Here is a 22,800-nt window from a genome sequence, read left to right as displayed (position 1 = left end):
TCTTTAGTGGATGTTGCTTTACTAGTCATTTTATGTGATACTTCATTCTTGACACATCAGGGTGAATTAAACAGATCTTCATTGTGAAATTATTCCTCTTCACACTATTAGCTCATACCTATTTACACACTATAAATCATATCCTTGCTTCATTTTCTTTCTTTTCTTCTTCCTTCTACACTGAGTCACTGGCATTTGCTTTCATGAATCTTCCGTGACCTACTTCTATTTGTGAGCAATTACTACATTAGTACATTACCTTGGTGGTAAAATAGACCTTTATGGGTGTTTTTACCGGGCAAAGTACATGCAAAAGTTGTTGTCATGAATTGGTTGTATACTCTGTACTGCGTTTAAGATGGACATAGCCTTTTCTTTGTGTTCTTGTAGGATATGTACAGATTAATAGATTTAAGTCTAGGGTAGAAAGTGTACTAAGTATACAAGTTAATTTTGCATATTTTGCTTTTTTTTTTTTTTTTTTTTGTCTTATTTCTGTGTTCTTGGATTTTATGAGAAGTTAAGGTGTTATTGACTGCTGAAGTGGCCAGAAGAGCTGTTAATGAGAAATCAGTCTTCCTTGATTCTGGAAATTCTAGGACTTTTCTCAGATAAAGAAATCTTGGGAAAGACATACTATGAATGGATTTTGGGGGCCAGATTTATTAATGGAGGTATGTTGTGCTGAACGTGTACTGGGGTTTTTTGCTAGGATGATACTACTAGTTTTCCAGTTTCACTCACCGGATTTTCATTAGGCATAACCATGTGGATAAATTCAAAATCGTATTGTGTTCTAGTTGTGCTGGGCCCCCAGCTGTGGGAAGGAGCTTGAAATATACCATTGCAGAGACAGATTCCCCTTTCCCTGGATAATGCATCATCTCTTCTCAAGGCCTGTATGAGATTGCAGCCCAGCACTGTGGTGTTTTGATCTGCAGGAAACAGATAGGATAAAGGGATTCTAAAGTTGCACAGTGTTCGTGATTCAGACTTGGATCACTAAAGGGGCACAGCATGTCAGAAGGGAGGGATGTTTGATGACATAACATGAATGCTTTATCAGTACTTTATTTGCAATGGACTAGATAATTTGTTTCTTACCTCACTGAATAATCCAGTCACTTGAAACGTGAAGCATACGTCACTGAAACCTTTTCTCTATACTCTGCCACACTATTTTTAATACTAAAAATGTGCATGTATATATAGTGCAGGTCTGTGGCAGCAAGCTGAAACACATAAATCATCTGATCTTTCCTGGTATGTGTGGTGGTTGATGATTAAGTGTTACCATAAAAAAAAAAAAAAAAGTAAGTGTATGTCAGAGGCCTTGTGTTGTCATCCCCACTCATGACTATGCCTGAAGATGTTTGAATTGCTTCACTAGAGATTATTCAGACATTTGCAATTACCTCACTGTGACTTTGCAGTGATGATCTGCATGTGTACTAGATTGCCCTCCTCAGTAGGTGTATTGACATGTGGAGCTGAAGTTTGCTCCCTCCTAGTCTGCATGCTGGGTTTTATACAATGATGATAATTTGAGCCAGAGCTAGTATTAAACTAATTTTGCTGACACAGCTTTCTTAGTACACAATTACAGTTGGAGAAGGCAGTTTTACTCTCATGGTTCATTTTCATTTCCTTCTGGGGAAATTCTGAACCAGAAGAAGACTTTTGTCCTGTGATGTAACTTCATCTTTAGAGGGGAGATATGCTCATGTGACTATACCAGTTTAGATACACAGCTAACTTATTTAAGTGTGGATACTCTATATCTAATAAAAATTTGCAGAGAGAAGAAATAATTGATGTGTGTTTGTAAATAGTGTCAGCTATGTGCCAGCACATACTTCTTTTTGTTTCTTTTAAATTTCTCATGAAGCTTTTAAAATAAAAAAAATAATGCTTGGTAGTGATGTCTATTACATAAGACCCATTTTAATTTGGAAAAAAGCTAGATCAGATGTACCTGTTTTTTATAACCGTTTTTTGTTGTTTTGCCACTGAAGTGATGTAACTGCATTTGGGAACTCCAGTGCAAACAGATCCTAATTTGTTGCAGCTCCATATGGCTAGTGGGGAAGTGCCACCTTGCTGGCTGCAGGTATATGTGTAGCGGTGTCTCCAAACATTATTGCTGTGGAGTGTTTGGTCGCTTACATTTGAGCATAACTTTGCAGACGTCTGGTTCCTACAGAACAAACACCCCCTTCATGAAAGCCGCCATAGCTGGCGTTAACTGATGCCCTCTGCTGCAGTCTCAACAGACACCAACAGCTGAATGGGCACAGTGAATGGATTTTTTTTCACCTTCCCCTGGGAAAATAATGCTTCTAGTGCTTAATTATGATTTAATTAAAAAACTTTTGGTCAGCTGTCAGTGGGAGGGAAGGAGAATGTGGGTCTCAGTAAGGAGAGGAGGGTCTTTTGTTTGCAAACTGAATTTCTGAGCCGCAGTCAATGTGTGCACGCTCAAATGTGGGACACTGATGGTGCTGCCAGAGGTCTTGTGGGAACAGACGTAGTTTTGAGGTTGAATGCTTTCCACTTAATTGTTCCTCTTCAGTCTCCTAACCAGTAAAGGGCATAGTTTTCAAACACCCACATTTTGTTCTAAGTAATGATTTTAATTTTTTTTAAGTTTTTTTTTTTTTTTTCCCCCTCAAGTCCAGTGTATTAACTGCTTAAGCATTACCAACTCCTTATGTCCAAACAAAAGGCAGGACAGAATATTAATTGCAAAGTGTTTGTTTCTTGTATGGAAAGTGTGACACTTTAGTTATATAATATTGCCTCTTGCATTATTTAAAACTTCAGAAGGAAAAGGAATAGGACCTGTTTGCATTGATTCCCATAAAGAAAAGATGCAAATTTACATCTCATTGTTTAAAATTAGGCATTCATTGCAAATTTTTGGGAGCTGTCGTATTTATATGAAGAAACAAGATAAGCCACAGCAGTTAGTGCCAAAGTGCTGCAGAAGGGATGAAGCTTTTTTCTTTCACATGTGAAATGCTCAGTAAGCAACTGTGCTTCATTACTGCAGTGCTTTCAAATCTGTAGATGTGTATCCTCACTTCTGTTCTCAAGAAGTTAAATACTAACTTTATGTTCTTAGTAGGAGCATATGTCTTCTGAAGACTATCCTCCTTAAATGTTTTTGCCTCCTTTGTTTTTCTCCCTGCCCAAGTGGGAATCCTGTGCAAGCAGGAATAGAAGAATTCAGACTCTTTTCCTACTGTGTTTGATCTGCTGTATTGTTTTCCTACGAACAGATGTTTTGCTCTGACACTGTCTTACCTGTTCATTCCTTTGGTAGTATGTGCTAAAGGTTTGAAGACAACACATTTAATCCATGGTGTGCAGCTTCCTAGTTTTGAGAGAATGAGAGCTACCAGATTTATCAAAGATGGAAAGAAGCAGTCCCGTCCTGTCTGGACTTACTACTTTTTTGAGTAAAAATTACTTGTTTCTACTTAATTATAGGAGAAAAGAGTCAGGTGTAAATATACATTATTTTAGGGATTAAACCAGAAGAGCACTACTGAATTGGAATGTAAAACCATGTAAAATGGATCTCCTTCAAGCAGCTCCCTGTCTCCTGCCCTTGAATTTTAGGATGTGATTAATTGAATTCTTCTACTTCAAGATTATTAGGGGAAAAAAGAAGTGGGGGAGGGGTGTGAAAAACAAAAGAAAAAAAAAAGCTTAAAACTGTCCTAAAAATATTTTAAAATAATGGAGGAAAAATATTTATTGGACCTTGTCTCTTAATGGCTTTTCTCCTGGGGCGAGTCTCTAGAGTATAGTGCAAAGCAGACAGTGTTTCATGTGATAGAGGGTGCTGTGTAGAATTCTGTTTTAATACATTTCTGATTCCTTTTATGTGAAAGTAGCCTTGGCACCATAATTTTATTAATGGGTAGAGGCAAGTAAAAGAGGCTGAAAAGAAGATGAAGCACAACTTCCAAAGCAAGAAGCAGGGCCAACGAAATAGTTTCTTATTTTCTTCCATGTATTGGTCGTTTTTGAGGTGTCTCTTAGGTATCTACCAAGGAAGTTGGCTTTTTAGGCTGCTGCATGTAACTACATAATTTCAAAACATGGCATACTTTAACCCACTGAGACTTTGCGGGTATTGGCACCATGCAGACTCTTTTAGCCAAGAGAAGCACTCCGTAAAGCTCCCTTCCATTCTATTTGGGGTATGTGCTCACTGCTGTGAAGAGGCCTGTAGGGCTTATCATCCTGGCCTGCTGATTCCTAGATACATGGTAAGTTAGGAACAGTGGTGCTCTGAGCAAGGAAGAACCAAAGCCCAAGAGGAGGTAGGTCTAAGGGGAAAACAGAATGAGAAAGCTGGAGAGAAGGTGAACAGGGTTTCACTGTGGTAGGTAACTGGACAAACAGGTCTTCGTCTGTAGTTTGGAGCCACTCCCATGTTTTATCTAAATTCCGAACTCTGCTGGCCTCAGTTTCAACTGGAGTTGCAGAAAACTCAGGATATATGCTTGGCTCCCTTGCAGTACAGAAATGTCCTCAGGAATTGGCTGTGGTTAATCCTTGAGTCTAAATGGATGTTGTTCAAAGGAAATATGGCTGGAACAGAACCCATATGTTTATTGGTTTTGTGTGGGTTTGTTTTTTTTTGTTTGGTTTGGGGTTTTTTTGGTTTTTTGGTGTTTTGTTTGTTTGTTTGTTTTTTTGTTTTGGTTTTTTTTGAAGAGGCTGACTGGGTAAAAGTTGTCTGTTTATTGATTGCTCTGTTCAGTGTAAATGTGGAAAAGGCTATTGTTCCCCATCAGGGGGAATGGGAAGGTGAGGAGGAGGTCCCCCAGCGACCTTCTTGTGTCTTGAGTCTTACTGCTTATGTTGTGAGCAGCAGTGACAGAGCTCCAGCCTAGCTCCCAAATCAGGGACAGAGGCAGTGGCAAGCGTTGCCTGTGACAATGTCTGTGCTACAGCCTGGCAAACAGCACGCCAGTCTGAGGTGGAGGCTCCAGAGGAAATGGCATCTAGCATCCTGACTCACCTCCATCTGCTCCCCCAGTTTCTCCCAAGCTGTTAACAACCAGCAACGGGTCAGAGTGAGAAACATCCTGCCCCCAGCCTGGCCTCTGCAACTTGGTAGGAAATGTCTGGCTGCATTCTCCTAGCACAGGAGATGCACCAGGAGGTTGTAGTCTGCAGTCAGAATCTGCAGTGATAGGGGTTAATGTAAACTGCGGGGGATGGCCAAAAAACACAAGAAGGCCTCTTTTTTGAACCTCGTGTCTGCAGCCTGGATAGGCATGTCCACGGGTAAATAGGGTATTTCCTGTCTAATGCAAATAGTTTCTTCAGGGTTATCTGCTATCCAAGTCAAGGCACTACTTCATTTGGTTAACACTTTCAGACTAGTGATGCTGTGATTTTTGATAGGTGTGATGTATAACACTTCTGCTTTTGAGACAGCACTTGTTAAATATTATAAACCCATCACAATGACTACTAACTTTGGTCTTTTCCAGTTAGGATTTTTTTAGGCCAGCCCTGCATGTTTTTCCTCTACATCTGCTGCTAGCTTCCTAATTATCTTACTATTTTGAATGAATAACATGTATGTATCAAGGAATTTAGTTAAATTTCTCAGTATGATAGCAAACATGCTGTTCATCTAATAACTTGGTTTATTTCCCTTTTCAGAGTACAAAATAAAAATTCAAGAAGCAGTGGGATTTAAATGATTCCATCATCATATTCTCAATGGACTTTATGATGTAAAGATGCAAAAATGGCATTTTGTGTACAATAAAGCAGAATTGCTCAGTGGCTGGGTGGTTTGTGATCCTGAGCATTCTCTTTGTCTGCCCTCCTCTTCCTACTCACTTTGGTTGTATTACAGACTAACGTGTGTGCGGCTATTTTATGAATATTGTACGACTGTGAAGTTAGTAGTTAGCTTAGTACTCCATTTTGTTATTTTAGAGATAAATATTTAATTATGTAACTTAAAAGTGAGTCAGTGGGTTTCAGAAGGGTCAGGACAGATACAATTATACCATTTTAGTTCTGTTGAAGAAATTCTGATTTCTTTTAACCACTGATTATTCTCCTGTGTGACAAGAAGAAAAATTATGGATCAAAATTGGTTAGAGTAAAAAGTCAGTGAGAGCAGTCAGTGAAGCTGAATACACTGAACACGTCTAACTAGCAAGTTCTTTTGAGAAGGCATAATGAAGGATCTGTTTAGCTGTATTGTAATACTCTGGGCTAAAGGAGATTGAGAAGCCCTCTACAGTGTAAGGTCTTTGTGACAGTCTTGCTCAGGTCTGACCGTTAAAAATTTGGCAGATTCCTATTGTCTGTTTTTGCAGTGATGCTGTCTTGAGTGCATTTGAATCCTTTAGACAGTCCGTGGAAAGGGTGACCATACATCCAATTGATTGCATTTTATGTTTTATTTTCCCTGTAGATTTTTTTCTGTTCCATTTTTTTGTTTGGTTTTTTTTTGTTTTTTTTGGAAATATGAAGAAAAAGACAAGGTCTCCTCTTTTGTGTGGTTGAGGAAAGGTGAAGTTCTGATGGCATGATGGCGTTCTAGTAATTGGTATTAATGGTAGGGAGAAGGGTGTTGGGCACACATTTTCGAGTACCTAGAGAGGTGGGTGCTGTAGCTTACTGCCCATGTTTACCTGGCCAGCAGCCCAAAATGAAGCACTCAATGTAGTGTTGCAAAGATTCCAGACAAACCACCACACTAGGGCTGCCAGCTGCTGCCTACCTCATCTTGGTCTGTCGTTGTTCATTGTGTTTTGGCAGCACTCTTGTTTCTTCAGACTAAAGGTTGTCTTGCTTAAGTTGACCAAACCTTACATACAAGAGAGGAAAATCTGAATCCCTACATTATAATACTTAAAATTTAAATCCAATAGCCTGTTTTTCCCACCTCATTACAGACTGATGTAGAATAATTCCTCACAGAGAGGGGATATATAGTAAGTAGAATACTTGGCTGTATGTGCAATATTGTAAATGTAGTATTTTAGATATATATATATTTATATAAATATATGCATATATTTTATACAAGTAAATATGAATATGTATATATGTGTATATATGCTTATATACACATCTCTGTACACATACCAGATTTGGAGAGTGTATATGCAGACATATAGTCTAGATAAAATAAATCAGAAAGTACTGCTAGATGACAATAAATTAATAAAATAAAATAAATGTGAAATACTGACAGCCTTTAAAAAAATAGAATGAAAATTCTGGGTGTTACTGATGCTCTACTTTACTTCAGATGGTTTGCACACTTCTCCCAATTATTGTTGCACCCTGAAAATATAACTGCTTTTAAAAAACTAGGAAATAACACTCAAAATTGTAAACCTTAGCTTCCTTACTCTTTGGTCTTTCGTAGCTGTGAGTTAGAACAGAGTAGCAATGATTAGTGCTGGATGGAGTCAGTTGATTCTCCCGGTGTACCTGTAATTCCGCAGTATTCAGTGAGGAACATTCTCTGTCAATTTGTTTCCTTGTATAAAGCAATGTAGGTGTGAACTGGCTTTGAGTGCAGGCTGTGTGTTACTTTGACTTTATGGGTCTGGAGATGCTTCAGCAAATGCAAGCTTAAAGGCTTCTTTTGACAAGGAAGCTGCTGCAGTATCAGTGTGCGTCATCTTTTCAGGCAGCTGGTTTTTGCATTTGTTCCAGTTAATATCCTACAGAACTTGTCTGGATTCTGGAGCACTTGGAAATACTCATTGAACTGCTTTTTAATGCAGAATGCTTCTTCTGTAAAAACAAAATAAACCCAACCAACCAGACAAAAAAGCCCAAACAAATCAAGCTAAATTCCTCACTTTAAATGTTCTGGGGTTTTTTAATTGCTGTGTGCACTGTTCAGTGACTCTTCAGTGTTGGTGTTGCTGAAGATAATAACTATGAAGTCATAGCTTAGCTACCTTCATAACAAGTTAAACATAACTGAAATAGAACTTAAATTTAAGTTTCCTGTATAAACAAAGTCACAATGATCTCAAGTCTTGCTAGGGACAGCATGTTCCTGCTGGGGTAGTTTTCAACTATGCAATTTTATTACCAGAGAAATTATAACCACCTTTTCTATCCCTAGAGCCTTAATGGGAGGGCTGGTCTTGCATTATTCATGTCTCTTGTGTGTACATGGTTAGGCTTTGCATTCTGGATATGGCAATAACTTAATTTCTTTGCACTTGTATTAGCAAGTAAAACCATTTGTTTGCAGCCTCTTTTTAGAATGGGAGAAATCCCTTTTTAATCTTTGCCTTCAGCTAAACTGCTGTATATTACACTGATACCAGAATTAAGATGGTGTGTTGTGGAGTAGTGCTGTGTTCAGCATAGCCTGTGAGAGGTGGTGAACTGTCATAATAGCTTGCAGTCCAAATCCATCTTCATTACAAGTGTAAATACTAATAATTGAGGATGGTGAAATGGAACAATTATAAATTACTAAGGCTGATGCCATATTTCCAATGAAAAGCATGGCAAGTGGTAATCTCTGACAAAATAGACTGCTTTCCCTACTTTTTGGAATAAATAAAAGTGATTAACCTTCACTGCCAGTGATTTGCTCATCTATTAGCCTTCATTCAAAGGAAGAAATTTCCATTTCAGTGCATATCTTCTGCAACTGTTGCCATTTCTTGATTACTGTACCAGGAAACCAGCATCTCAGCTCTGGATGAAGTATTGTCTGTCCTAGAAGCACTGCATTTCTGCTTCAGCTTTTTATTCTATTTAGTGTTTTCCAAGAGACTGTGCTCTATTTTAATGGCTGCACTAGTACTCAAGTCTTGTGCTTTGCTGATTTCAGTCTCACAGTTCCCCTTATTTTTACCCAAATGGCTTTTGCCTGATATGGGAAGAATTGTGGCTATTTAAGGAGCTAAGTAATCAAGCTTTATGCAACTGGATTGCATCTTTCAGCAGCTGCTCTTCACCCTGGCTTTGTTACAAAAGAAGTTCAGCAAAAGCACTTTCTATGTAGTGTCTTCTGTTCATTTTATCATGAGTGCTTCTCATCAGAAACATTGATTGTCTGTAGCAGCTGGAGAAGTGACTTGGAGTCAGTGCACTCAGAATGATACTGGAGCTGGGGTGAAGGAGGAATTCCCCCACAGTGAGACATCGTGAGAACTCTGGATAGGGAGGAGAAGAGTGAGTGGGCAGGAGTGTCAGTGACAGAGAGCAGGAGATAAGACAGAACCTGTCTGGGGGTGTGGATTTGGGAAACAAGTAGGAAATAATGAATTGGATTCCAACATAAGGAGCTGTGCGATTTGTCCACGGCACTGCTGTACAGTATAAGGTCAACGACTTCCACACGGGTAGTCACCAGGAGGAATAAAGTAGGAAGGATCTTTGTGGGGCAGTGAAGGCAAAGGGAAACTTTGTTCTGTTCAAGTTTTGTGTGCACCCCAAAGTTTAGTTATTGTTTAATGTGACTGATTTGTTTTCCCTTTGTTCTCCCCTGCTCTTTTTCTTGTAAAAAGGTTTTCTTTTTTTTTTTTTTGGTGTGTTCTAAGCATTGCATCTTACCTGCTGCCTGGCTTGCTAGTCTCTTCCTGGCATGCAACCTGATCACAACATGAAATTCAAACCTTAGAGAATTGCATTTTGAGGGTTAGTGCTCTGTGGTTTACCAAGGTTTATGTTTCCCTAAGTTACAATCCCTGTAGAGTGTTCCTGCATGGCTATAACTTCCCTGCAGACAAAGAGGCTTTATTTCAGGGCTGTCTCTTATCAGTTGGTTTATCTTGTCAGATTTGAATGGGAGAAGAATAGTTTTGTGAAGACAATAGAAGGGGAAAGTTACTTGATGTGTTCAGAGGTCTAGAAAAAACTATTTTGTCTGCAGAATGGTTTTAACTTCTGAGATTCTTTTGTATATGGACGATTGCTGTTTCAAGGCTAAATTCAGTTGAGTAAGTAGTGCTTTGATACTTCCTTTGTGCCACCCTGCTTCCCATTTGCAGTGTTCTGGCAGTTTAGATCATCTTTCAAGGTTCCCTGAAGTTTATTTTTTTCATGCACAAAATGACTCTTTTATAATAGCATTATTTTGGGGAAGGAATTGTGTTTCACACATTATACAGGATGGATTACATTGTTTCAGAATCTTTTCTAAGCACAACTGCAGAACAAAGTTTACAGTGAGATTTCTAAGATAGGTTTGTCCTTTAATGAAGTGAGTTGCATCTTCCCTTACTGGTAAGGCAAATAGAGGGAACTCTCCGTATGTTTTGTTTTGTATTTCTCAATAGAACATTTCATTTGAATATGATAGAAGGTGAATTCTCTCCACAGCCACGTCTGAGCAAATAGCAAAGAATTTTTATTTTTAAGTTGCAGCGGAGGGAAAGGCTTTCTTGTTGTGTAAGATCTTGATATTGAGGGTAATGCCATTATACTCCTGAGTATTAAAAATACACTGCCTCCAAAAAAAGTACAAAGATAAGTTTAATTAGATGTCTTCGATAATGATTTGTGAAAGATGTTGCACATTCACCTGAGTAATGTAGGGTTTGAATATTATTGTGGAAGTGAATACAAGGCATTTGTTTATTTACATAGGATATTCTGGCAAAAGTGATAAAAGTCTCAGTTTCTACAAGTATGGGCAAGTGATAAGTAAGGGCAAGGAATCACCCTTGTGGCAAAATCTGTGAAGTGTATCTAAAGTTTTTGTGCTTCAAATGTATTTCCTCCTTGTGACAGGAGTTGTGGTGGTCATTTAAATCCCAAATTTTAGCCTTGCAAAACTGCTTTAAAGTCACATAATGGTTTCTCTGGACCCCAGCCTGCACCACAGATGTTGGTAGTGATACCATCACATCATCATGAATAGATGCAATCTGTCTGTCTTTTAATGAACATCTAATGAATACCAGAAGTTTCTCCTGGATTCAATTTAGATTTGGGAATTGCGAAGAAACAGTTATTCAAGACATGAGTAGCAGATAAAGGGAGAAAAGTTAGCATAAATGTGGTGACATTGCATGAAGCCAGAAGGAAGATTTTGGACCATTCTTAGATTAAGAGAGGAATTCAATGACTCTTCAGCTGGACAAAATTTAGAGAAGGGGAAAACAATACAACTTTGTTTTCTCAAGGAATATGGAATATTTGCTCAAGTTCTATGATTGGAAAAGTAGAAATTAATCTAGACAGATTCCTAAAAACATATGTGTATAATTTCACATTTTCAAAAAGTTCTTCCTTTTTGTGAGGTTTAAAAATTGCAGTGTATGTCTTCAATAAGATTTGACTTTTCCAGTACTCCAAATGTAAAACTTGCAATAATTTTGTACATTCTTTTTTTTTTTAGATAGGTCTACAATAATGATACATTAATGGGTCAGATCATTGAATGTAATAATTAAGTAGTATGGCAAAACCTTGTGTAATGTGCAAACGGACTTTGCATTAGCCTGTTAAAGAGTTGGGAGTGGCACTCTTGCTGCTTCACAAAGCATTTTTCAAGAAAAGGTTGGTCTTAGTGTTTGGCTTTTTTTGCCTATTGAAGATATCTTCTATACTGATTTCATATTCAACTTCTCCTCTACCTTTTTTTTCTTTATTTTCCTTGCCTTCATTATTACTTCTGCATCTGTTTTTCTTAAACATTTATGCTGTTAAATTCTGTCCATTCTTTTGCACTTTATTCAACTATATAAAGACTAATTAGTCTTGCTTTCTGGGTGTTACATAATGAGATATTGTAATGTTATAAAACTCCTCTTTAGAGACATCTACAAATAAGATCTGAATCTTCTGCTCTTGGAATCTGCTTTGATAATTAAATGTTTTTGTGTATAAATTTTCCCCATTTTGGAAAGTTTGGATTTTTTCTAAACCTTTACAGAAAAATTCTGATTGCAGTGCTTTAAACATTAGCATATGCACTTCAGTTTATACACAGCTAAGGTCTCTGAGTTCAGGATAATATTTTCCTTCTGCGTGAATGTTTGGAGTGTAGGAGATTTATGTTTGTGAGAATATTCTTTATAGTAGAATGAGGGAAAAAGGAAACTGCTTCTACCAACAAATACATAAGAACTAGATGATGTGTTGAAGAAAAATACCTCCTTTCCTAAGTTTAATAGATGCGTTAATTTACTCTTTATCTTGTGTAATTATCTTGTGATATGGAAAATTAGTGGCTTTGCGGATGAAAACTGTATGAGTAAAAATGCATTCATCTTTTTAGTTATCATCTGTTCCATTGACAAAAGGCACAGATGTGAAATTTATCTCAATCGTTAGATTTATAATTATTATATCATTCTCAGATTGATAAATCTTGCTCTCTCTGGCATGTGATTTCAAGCTGCAGTTCTTGCAACAGAAATAGGTTTAGTCATTGAATGGTGATTGTAAACTTGAGACTGTGTTTCACATTATATTTATTTTTATGTTTTATAAAAAGCATATGGCAGAGAAATAAGCTGTAGTCAGAGAAGAGTATTTTGTAAATGACTCTACAGGGAAATGCTGGTCGTTGCACAGAACGGCAAACGTGCAAGCCTGAAAAGTATCCATGGTGCATTTTCTTCGGAAACTTCTGTTTTTGCCATTATCCATTATGATTGTAGACTTCCTGGACGTGCCTACAAAAACAACAATAGCTCTGATTTTTAATAGGAAACTGGGAAGTCAAGGAACTCAGTAGCAGAATCTCAAAACGCCCATGGTACATGCTGTATTTCTGATGCTAATGTCTTCTTTCCTCTCTTTTTGCCCACAGCTGTAGAACAAGTAACAGGAAGAGTTTGATGGGCAGTAGCCAGTCTCCAGCTCTGCCTCGGCCTCATTCACCACTCTCAGCTCATACAGGTGATTTTATAACTATGTTATTACTGCTATTATAAAATTATTATTAATATATAATATATATAATTGTAGGAAAATTGTATTATAATTGTCTATATAATTGTAGGAAAACACACTCTACTGTTCTTTTCACTGTTTGCAATAGCTAAAAGTTGCATGTCATTCCATCCAAATTTTTGTTTTACATTTAGATTCGTGAATCCTGAGTTATGATCAGGAGTGGTCCAAAAATATCGGGTAGTTATTTTTTATTTCCCCACCCTGCATTCTGATAGATTTTCTCTCACCACATAGTGAAGGTAGTAGAGTCTGTGTTACATTCTGTTCCTCATACTTTTTCTCCCCAGGGTTTATAGTGTTGGGTAATTTGCTGGTGGTTGCTGTGCTTCACTTTGCATGGCAATAAATTGATGATAATTTTGTTTTTCTTCTAAAGCACATGAAACACTTAAAGCTTGAATGAATGCCCATAAATAAATGTTTTATTTATAATAATTATCCTAATTTTTGAAAAGGAACATTTTTAGCATATCAAGTCACATTTTCACGAAGGTTTATTGCCCTTTTATTTTTGGGGGTGCATTGGCTGTAACTACAGGGTAAAATGAAAGCCCCATACTAGTCCTTATGTAGTCAATGACACTGAATAGTTTGGAGAACTGCTCTCAGATGCGAAACAAGAAGACGCAGAGTTTCACATGAATTTTTTGAGTATATTAAGGCATCTCTAGTCTTCTTGTGGAAGCAACATTGTTAGAGAAAATATGGTGGTGATTTTCACTCTCAGAAGCAGCTGTTACAACTAGGAATCCAGGCAACATGAAAATTCCTGAAAAGTTCAAGACAGCAGAGCATTTAAAAGAGACAAAGTAAAACGTGGTGCACTGTTTTAAAACTGAAAATTTAAATGTTGGAATGTTTGGGATCCCATTTTGGGTCTCCCAAATGCAGAAATTTCCATTTGGGAGAGCAGATTTGTGGTCACCTTAAAAAAGTGTCTTTGGCTGAGCTGTGCTGACTAGAGGAAAGTAATAACAATGCTTTTTCTGGTGCTTCTGCTGCTGTAAGTGACTATTTTACCTGTTTGGAAATGGAAAGCTTAGGCCGACGGTGCCTAATAAACCTGTAAGTATGGACTGACTAGCTCATGTTACCTGGGATCTAGATATATGTTGTGCATTTGATAAATGCTGGAAAGTTCCTGTCTGGCAGTGGAGTTGGGTTTTCAGCAAGTTACTTCATTTTTTGAATTAATTTCTCAAACAATAAAGGTGAAATAATGTTACTGATGTTACAGCTGTTGTCAAGGGACTCTGAAGGTTGGAAACCAATTCTATAAGTAAAAAGACAGATTAAGTGCAAGTGGTTCTTTTCCATAAACTCAGCAGTATGTACTGTGTATTCAAAAACGTATTACAGAAATTTGACAACTTCTCCCATTACTCAGGATACAGTAGGTTGTCTTATTTGGATACTTATGAAGGCTAGACACTTGTGCAGCACTAGTATATCTCATCTATGTGATGAAAATTTGACGTGTATGGCCAGCTCTGTTACAAGCTTGCTTCTGCAAATGGCTAATTATAGTAAATATTCACACAACCATAGGCTCCTAGCTCAGCTGGCTAGTGTGCCTAGATGAGTCAGTACATCAAATCCCTGTGAATGTCATCCTAATCGAAGCAAATAAAAAAAGATGCAAATTTCCTAAGTTACAAACGTTCCTCGATGTATGCAGTCGGAGTTCAGTGTTTCAAGTCTTTAATGTCTATAAATCCATGGTAATGTCAGACTTAAGAGGCTGGATTTATAGTGATCCTGTATTTCTGTGTTGTCAGAGCTGCCAGGTATTAAACTGCACTGGCTTCTGCACACTCAAGTTGCCTCCCTGCTTTTGTGGTGGCCTGCATTGAAGGCCTGTTTCCTTGCAAAGTGTAGTAGAGGGATGTGGCAGGAGACTGTGTGTGCTGTACAGTTTGCTGGGCTTATTCTTCTTGGCAGTCCTTGCTGAGAGGAATTACTCCAAGTCAGAGAGGCCTCCTTGGCACCATTGTTAGGTATCTGCTGTCCAACTATAGAATGATTTTAGGGTCTTTTTTGATTCTGAGTTTCTCTGATAAAAGTTCTTTAAATTGAAAGTTTTTACTTTACAGCCTGCTACTTTACAGCCAGATCATCCACCAGGAACATGTACCTCAAGCTTTAAGTCTCAGAGAGACTGTAGATGATCCTCTAAAACTTTCACATGTTTCTTACTAACATTTGCTTTTGGAGGAGGAATCAATAGAAGAGGGAGAAGCAAACAAAAGAGCTTCCAGTCCCTGAGGAGCACATAGCCAGCTGTATGTGCAGCAAAGTATCAGTGCTTGCATTTACTGAAAAAAGGTTTATTCATTGGCTGAAGTGTGGTAATAACATGCATTTTTGGCAAATACGTCCTAGTGAGATTATGCAGAATATGGAGGACATTGGAGAGCACCTGCTCTAGAGGAGTTTTTCTTGCATGTTGTCAGAGTTCAGTTTCATGCAAGCAATCTGCCCAGGTGAGTGCAGGCTCAGGATCAGGCTGCACAACTGCTAACAGCTGATGTAACTTTGTGAGACCATTGCGCAATTTCTAGTCACTGGGCTGTCAAAAGAAAATACTTATTCTTGGATCTGCCTTTTAAAGGACTCCCTCTAACTGGTGAAAAAGCTAGGAACTTTAGCCATTGAGGACTCTTTCAGTTTACCTATCCTAGAAACATTTAGCTTCCTCATGTTGCACCTTTTGATGGATTATTCTTTTCTCACTCAGTTCTGTGCAGCAGTCCTTTTGGGTGTAGGAGAGAGGACAAACCCAGACTGTTAACTTTCCTGACTGCTTCATTCCTGCTTTACCTTCTCAGCATCTTTATATGTGCACTGGGTGTTATTCTCTGTCCCCTTTTCTCTTACTTCTATTGTGTCTGGTTTTGTTACTTTGCTTCCTGCTTTAGAAAAAGCCTAATGTGCTTCTGTGAGTAAAGTCAAAAGCACTGGTGAAGATGTGTGGTCACTTTACAAGGCTCTAGGCCCTTCATCTTACCTTCCCATTCCTTGGGGTCCTCAAGGGCACCGTTTAAAACAAAGAATTTTCCTCTTCTGGAGCAAGGAGAGGTAGGGTATTACAGGTCCTCTGTAGTAGGAAGAGGAGCTATTTTGAGTACAGAGAGTCAGAACGTTCATGTCAGCCAGCTGAGTCCTGGGTCAAGTAGAATTCTGTCTGGTGGTTCTCGTTCAAATGTTATTAGAAACATGTTTTTGCTTGGAAATACGCTTGGAAATAGTACTCAATAGCATTTTAGGACAGAAATTATGATATTCAATTATTTCTGTTCTTATGCTGGAAGATTACATTTCACTGGCTTTTCATGTCTTGGCAGTTTAACTGACCTTGGGCTTGATATGTCAGACTGGCATCAGATTGCCCTGCCATATATACCCTCTGACATAGTTTTACAAACAATCACATTTGCTTCAAGGTGAGAAATTGGCAGGGAGATCTCTTAGGTTGCTTTCAAGGTCTGGACATATTCTGAAGTCACTTTCCTTTGGTTGTAGAAAGTTCCTTGTTCGGCACTTTCCTTAATCCATGAAACAGGAAAATGAAAGACGTCATCTGTTATGGGTTGAGTCATTCACACGGAAAAATGGATAGATTATGTGAGACCCTTATTGTTCATGCCTTTTTAAAACCATTTTGGCTTCTTTCATCCCATCAATAGTTTTTCTGACAGGTCCATTTTTTTTGGGGTAATGGATCCCACTACTGAACTCCCTCCTTTTAGGAGCTCCATCCATCTCTAGGGAGAGCCTGATGTTGCACTTAATAAAAAGAGTTCCATTAATTGCTTTTATTTAAATAGACTAGGTGTTTAATGTTTGTGCCATCTTACTTGCCAGCTGGGGTTAAAGCCCAACAAAGGGATAAAGACCTGCAGTAACAGCTAAGTACCTTGCAGCTGCTCCCCGCTCACACCATCCCCCTAAAACAGGAAGAAAAATTAGTAAAAACTGAAAAGTAAAACTAGTGAGTTGAGATTAGAACAGTTTAATAACTGAAACAAAACAAAGTAATTACAATTTTACTACTGAAGATAATAATAACAACGATAATTTTAATGACAAGGAGAGATTGGGGTATAATACCCAAAAGAAACAAGTGATGCACAGTGCAATCACTAACCAGCTGCTCACCAATGTCCAGCCCCTCCTGGCCAGCCCCTCAGCAGTAACCAGCCCCTCCTGGCCAGCTCCCCACAGTTTACATCCCAGGCATGATGTTCTCTGGTTTGGAACATCCCTTTGGCCTGCTCAGGTCAGCTCTCCTGGCTGTGCTCCCTCTCAGTGTCTTGTGCCTGTGCTCCCTGCCAGGGAATGAGACACTGAAAAATCCTTGACTTAGGGGAAGCACTGCTCAGCAACAACTAAATCATCAGTGTGCTACCCACATTAATTTCATGCTGAATCCAAAACACAGCACTGTGCCCATAACTAAGAAGAAAATTCCATCCCAGCCAAAATCGGTATACCCTTTACTCCAGACTATTCAAGTTGAATGGAGTCAATATTGTCACATTCGTGAAAATCCACCCAGGATCAATTTATTTAGTTACTATCTTGATAGTCTTTACTGTTGTCCTGGGCTTTGTGTATATTTCTAGTGTGATTGTTGGCATTGATTGGTAATTCTTTGCCCCAGAGGCATCTGAAGTATTTTCATTCCTTTTGAGAACACCCTTGGATTCCCCAACATTTCCTGTTGGCATTAATTAATTGCTTCTTGAGAGCAAGCAAAATACATACATAGTTACCTCTGTGTCTATGTCATACTTGAGATGGCTTTTAATGGGATGACTAGTTTAAGCTACTTGTGTTTTTTTCCCCCAAGACCTTCCATCTCTGAGGGCAGAAAAGTGCTATGAATCCTCTGTGTCAAATGTGGCAAAGTGAGTGAAGGCGTGTTGCAGAATCTCAAGGTGGAAACCTCTTAGAGAGCACTGCATCAGCACTCTTGCAAGTATCTGTGGCTTTGCTCAAGAATGTTTTCATCTGTAATATCTGCAGAGCAATCATTTAGAGGTTTGTACCTTTGGAAATGATGTGCCATTACTTCAGATCTCCTGAAGATCTCAGGTAGCTCAGGTATTTAATAATAAACTGTATTTGAGTTAGCCAAAACAGATTGGATGTTAATAGGATTGCTCTATTTTAGAGGAAGAGCATCTTGAATGTAATCATACTTATTCAAGGTGCACTTTATACCAATGTTCTTTGTTGTAGTTCTGTTTTGCTCCCAGATGCAGTCATAGCTGGAGGCACCAGCTGTTCTCTAGTTTAGATAGATGTTATTTGAGGAGTACCAGTGGCCCAGGTTTACAGTAATAATAATAATAGACCCATATGAGAAAGCCATACAGAGATCTCTCAGGGAAATATCTCAGGGAAATTGCCTGCTACCCCTCAGTTTTCATTGTTTGCTCTGCATTGTTCCTACATAGGAGTTTGTTGTTAATCTTTATAGATGCAAGCTGATCTGGACAAATACTGAATACTTACATGTAATTTTTTAACTGTTAGCCTTACCATCCCAGTCAGATTCATGTAGGATGGGAAGGAGAGGCAGTGAGACAGCACCACACTGATGAAGTAAATAAACTGTGCAGAGTGCAAGTAGTGCATAATTAGCACCTGTTGGAGAAGGGGCAGATTTGTTTGTAAGCAACAGCGACCTTAAAAGCTCCTGGGCTACAGTAAGGAGTTACTGGAGCAGTAAGTAGTCCAAGGCTTGGGAGCACACAGAGAAGATCTGAGACTGAGGATCATAAAAGTGACAGGAAAAAGACAATATGTACAGCAGATACTAAATATCTCTGTTATGTATGTTAATTACTAATACAATATATGTGATCCCATTTTTCTCTATGCAGGATCTGTAGCTACTTGCAGAGGCAGTTTGTGTCTGGAAAGTCAGACTTCAGTTTGCAGCCAGTCTCTCACTGTGCCTCATGCACATGTGTAAAGATCACACAGTATCAGCTTTCACTACATAAAGCTTTTCTGTTTCTTGCAAAAATAGAAAACATGCCAGGTAATTTCTGTGGTAATTTCATAATTATTAGCAACTGTCTTAGGTTAGTTGTCCAGACATCCTTTGCCTTTAATATTTGGGCTGGAAGCTTTTAAACCTGCTGAAAAGTACTTTTAATTTTCCTATGAGCTGTTGAATGCATTGAGAATTGTGGGAAACTTAAGAGTTGCAGCATTAGCTTGGATGGTACCTGGTGCTCAGGCATTAATGGACTTTTCTAACTGACTGCCTGATGCCATGTAGGCAGGTCATCTGCACCACCCAGCCTGCAAAGTGAATGATTATAATCTCAGCAAGTCAGGGCATTCAGGTGTCCCCACCTCAGTAGTCACAGGAGCTTGTTCATGTGGGTGATACTAACCCCTCATGATTAATAGTCACACGTGGTGCTTTTTAATTGTGTCTGCTGAAGGAGCAAGATTTAGCTGTTAGGAGCAATGCTGTCAATTCTTTTTGTCTGTATTTTAATAATATCCTTTGTGGTGCCACTGAGATGACTAGGACAAGAATTCTAAGATAAGTAGGAAGTTGTTAAAGGGGATAAAAGGAATAAAGACAGGGCTTCTGCTAAAATGAGGAATACTACAAAGTAGGAGTCGAGGTTATCAGCAGAGTCCTCACGTTTTGTTTTTGAGGCCAAACCTTTTTATTCTTCTCATAAGTGACATTGGCATAAAATTACTGTAGCTGATACAAATTTGGAAGACATCCAGTATGAAATAGCATTGTGATGAAGTGAGTGAATGATCTAAAGGACTGGAATAAAAAAGTATGAAATTATATTGCAATATACAGCATTTTGTGCTGGAGAATCTATAACAGAAATGTCTGTGATAAACTGTGAACTCAACTAATATAAGGAGTTTAGGTAAGACTCTGACTGCATTTTCTGGATAAGATGATGTTTGCAAGGACCAGTCTAGTGCAGCTTTGAAAATGAAATCTCCGAAGATGTACAAAGGAAGTAATTTTCAATTTAATTTGGGAAGATTTCATGCCACTGTACAATGTCCTGGTTAGATTTCCTCTGGAATACTGCATACATTTATGGTCATATATGTTCAGGTGGGATCATGTGGGAAGAAGGGCTGGTGAGATAGACTGTGGGAGATTTCTGCATAAGACAGAAAGTGTTACTTGCTTTCCTTAGCAACAGGAAGACTGGAAGATGGTACTGTCATCTAAGCCAGTCAGAGTTGCGTTTTCTTTTTTTTTTCCTTCATAGAATGGGAAGAGAAACACATAAACACATGCTGGGCATATATACTGGAACATGAGGAGTAAAGAATCATCTGCTAAGTATGGCAGGGATGAACCTGACTTTTTCTATGGGATTGAATAAATTTACAAATGGGCTAGGGACTCCAGAGGTGGAGTGTGGGGCATTGCCTCCACTGTGCCAGTGATTGGCAGCTCTTTTGGGCTGGGATACAGGCTCTAGGGTGCTGGGGTGTGCAGGGCAGGACAAGGCCCACCCTGCCCATTTCCTCAACACACAGGCACCCCAAAATGTCTCGAGACATCAGTCTTTCCAGTCTCTCACAACCGCCCTGTGGCTCGAGACATTGACTGGGACCATAGTAGTGGTACCTTTCCTCTCATGCCAGCAATGGGAACCTAAACTCCCAGACAGAGCAGAAAGGAAGGAAGAGGAGAGTATACAGGCATTCATATAACAGGCAATTGCTATCACAGTAGTCAAAAGCGTAAGTATAGTTAAAATACTTGTAGTCAGGCTATAACCCCCCACCCCATGAGGCTCTAAAATTTAGGCAAGGTGAGATGCAAACCAGGATCCGCCCATCAGGAGAGAGTGCATGAACTAGTCTTTCAGTTGCAGTGACCAAAGAGTCCAGTAGAATGGTCAGTGATTTCCTTTGTGTCTTTCTTGAGACATCACTGTTTTTGATGAGGTTTAACGTTCTTGAATGTTAGACAGTTTTATAAAACTATAAAACTATTTTTGATATTTACTGGACTTCTAAGCTGAGTGAGTTCACTTGTAGCATGCTGAGTTCAGTTTTGGAATTTTTCTATTTGTTTATTGCTTATTGATAGTGCAATGCACTGCGCTCCTTGTACAAACTCTAAGGATCAACAGTTAGGCCGTCTTGCCTTTTGGAGTCTGTGGTCTTACAGTCCAGGTATCAGCACAACCCAGACAAACATACATGTCTCAGATTACCACTCTTATCCCTCCCGCTAACCAGATTTCAGAGGGATCCCCAGAACCTCTACCCAGGGAACGAGGGTAGGGTCAGTGGGCACCATGAGAAAATTACATTCCATAAAAATTCTACTGCCTAATAGTCTGGATTGCCTCTCAGGTGGGAGTCAAAGATACAACAAAACCAGGGATATTCCAACCTCCTCAGCATATCATATTACCCAGGGACCTTTTCAACTTTACAAATCCTACAGCGGTCCTCAAACCCAGAATCATTCTTCTTTTCTTAACCACTTATGCTGTTTTCACCTGCAGCTGGAGAAGACTTTCCAGGTACTACTTGAGTTCCTCTGTCAGCCCATTTCTCCCTCCTTCCAGGGACCACCAACAGTTAAACAACCCCTTCTTCTGCACAGTGATGCTTTACACATTGCTTACAGTTACTATGCACACTTCTCTTGGTATAGTAATTTCATGTTTTGCCCTGAGAAGATAGGAAGAGGTACACATTTGATTCCGTAACCATATGAAATCCTATGTGAGCTCCCAAAACTAAATTGAGGCAGTAATCTTTTCCACCCATTGTGGCAACCAGGAAGAAAATACAAACATTTTAAAATACTGCTGGCAACAAACTTACATAAACATATATGAACGTAAGTATCTTAAAACCTGTCAAGATAAAAGCATTTAGAAAATGAAAGATAAAGAATGAAAAATTATAAACCATTTAATGTATTTCATTATAGAGTTTAGGATTTTGTTGCAGGTTCATCTGCAGCAGATTTACTATTTACTCTGTTGTCCAATACAGTTCCTCTTGGTCCAGAGCTGACTTTTGCCATGTAATGTTGGAGTCTCTGGCTCTAGGTCTCAGAGCCGTGTCGGTAGTCAAAAGTCCTTTCCACTTCTGCTTAAGCAGCTCTTTATTCCACTTCTGGACATACACCCAGTCTTCTGGCTAGTGAGGACATTCTTGAACATTGAGTTATTAGTGAAAGTAAAACAACAAACTTGCACAATGATAGAAGTATTCTTTGTCAAAAGGTTATGGTTTCTCCAGCAGCAGCAGTTCCACCTCCAGACTTTAGTGGTAGGCAAGGCTCAGTGTCCACTGCCGGGGTGGATATAGAGCTGGAAGGAAGCAGCGTAGCAGCGGTTTGCAAAACATCATTGCAAATGAACGGAAACTGAATTTCCATTTACTTACAGTGAGCTTTTTAGGATATTTGAATTTGCCACACTCCCAGCTCACTCTTTGGAGCTGGCACCAAGAGTTTGTTTTCTTGATCTTGATCCCTAAATTTTGCAATAAATAACAATAACATGGGAGAAGACCTGCTGTTTGTCATGCATTGTTTGCAAGACTGCTGTGTCCCACACTCCCAATAATCTTAGCACACATTGGACTGAGCAGAGGGAGAAGGTCTCCCCTGTCCAGCAGGTCCAAACTTTTCATACAACAGGTTGCTTGGAAAGCTTTATTTCACTTCCCCCCCCCCTCCCCAATTAGTGCAATTTTCAAAACATTCTCTCTTTCATTTCCTTTGGAACAATTGCTCATTTTCCCTTGCAGCTTAACCAGTTCTGTTCTAGAAACAGGTATCTTTAGCTTGGCTTTGCTGCCTGTTGAGGAAATTCC

At 38.9% G+C, this 22,800-nt stretch overlaps 1 protein-coding gene across 10 annotated transcripts in view; it reads left to right on the top strand.

The window, feature by feature from the left end:
* Positions 1–22,800, top strand: part of MAST4 (microtubule associated serine/threonine kinase family member 4) — a 232,727-nt gene that overhangs the window by 131,272 nt on the left and 78,655 nt on the right. For all 10 annotated transcript variants that reach the window (XM_085042888.1, XM_085042887.1, XM_085042885.1 and 7 more), the window contains one exon: positions 12,794–12,882. In XM_085042888.1, coding sequence (XP_084899014.1) covers positions 12,794–12,882 — 89 coding nt within the window. The remainder of the gene's footprint in view (positions 1–12,793; positions 12,883–22,800) is intronic.

The sequence above is a fragment of the Lichenostomus cassidix genome, chromosome Z, assembly GCF_008360975.1.
Source record: "Lichenostomus cassidix isolate B80296 chromosome Z, HeHo_3.0, whole genome shotgun sequence".
Taxonomy (NCBI): Eukaryota; Metazoa; Chordata; class Aves; order Passeriformes; family Meliphagidae; genus Lichenostomus; species Lichenostomus cassidix.
The sequence above is the reverse complement of the archived record's forward strand: the minus strand, read 5'-3'. Positions and strand labels throughout refer to the sequence as shown.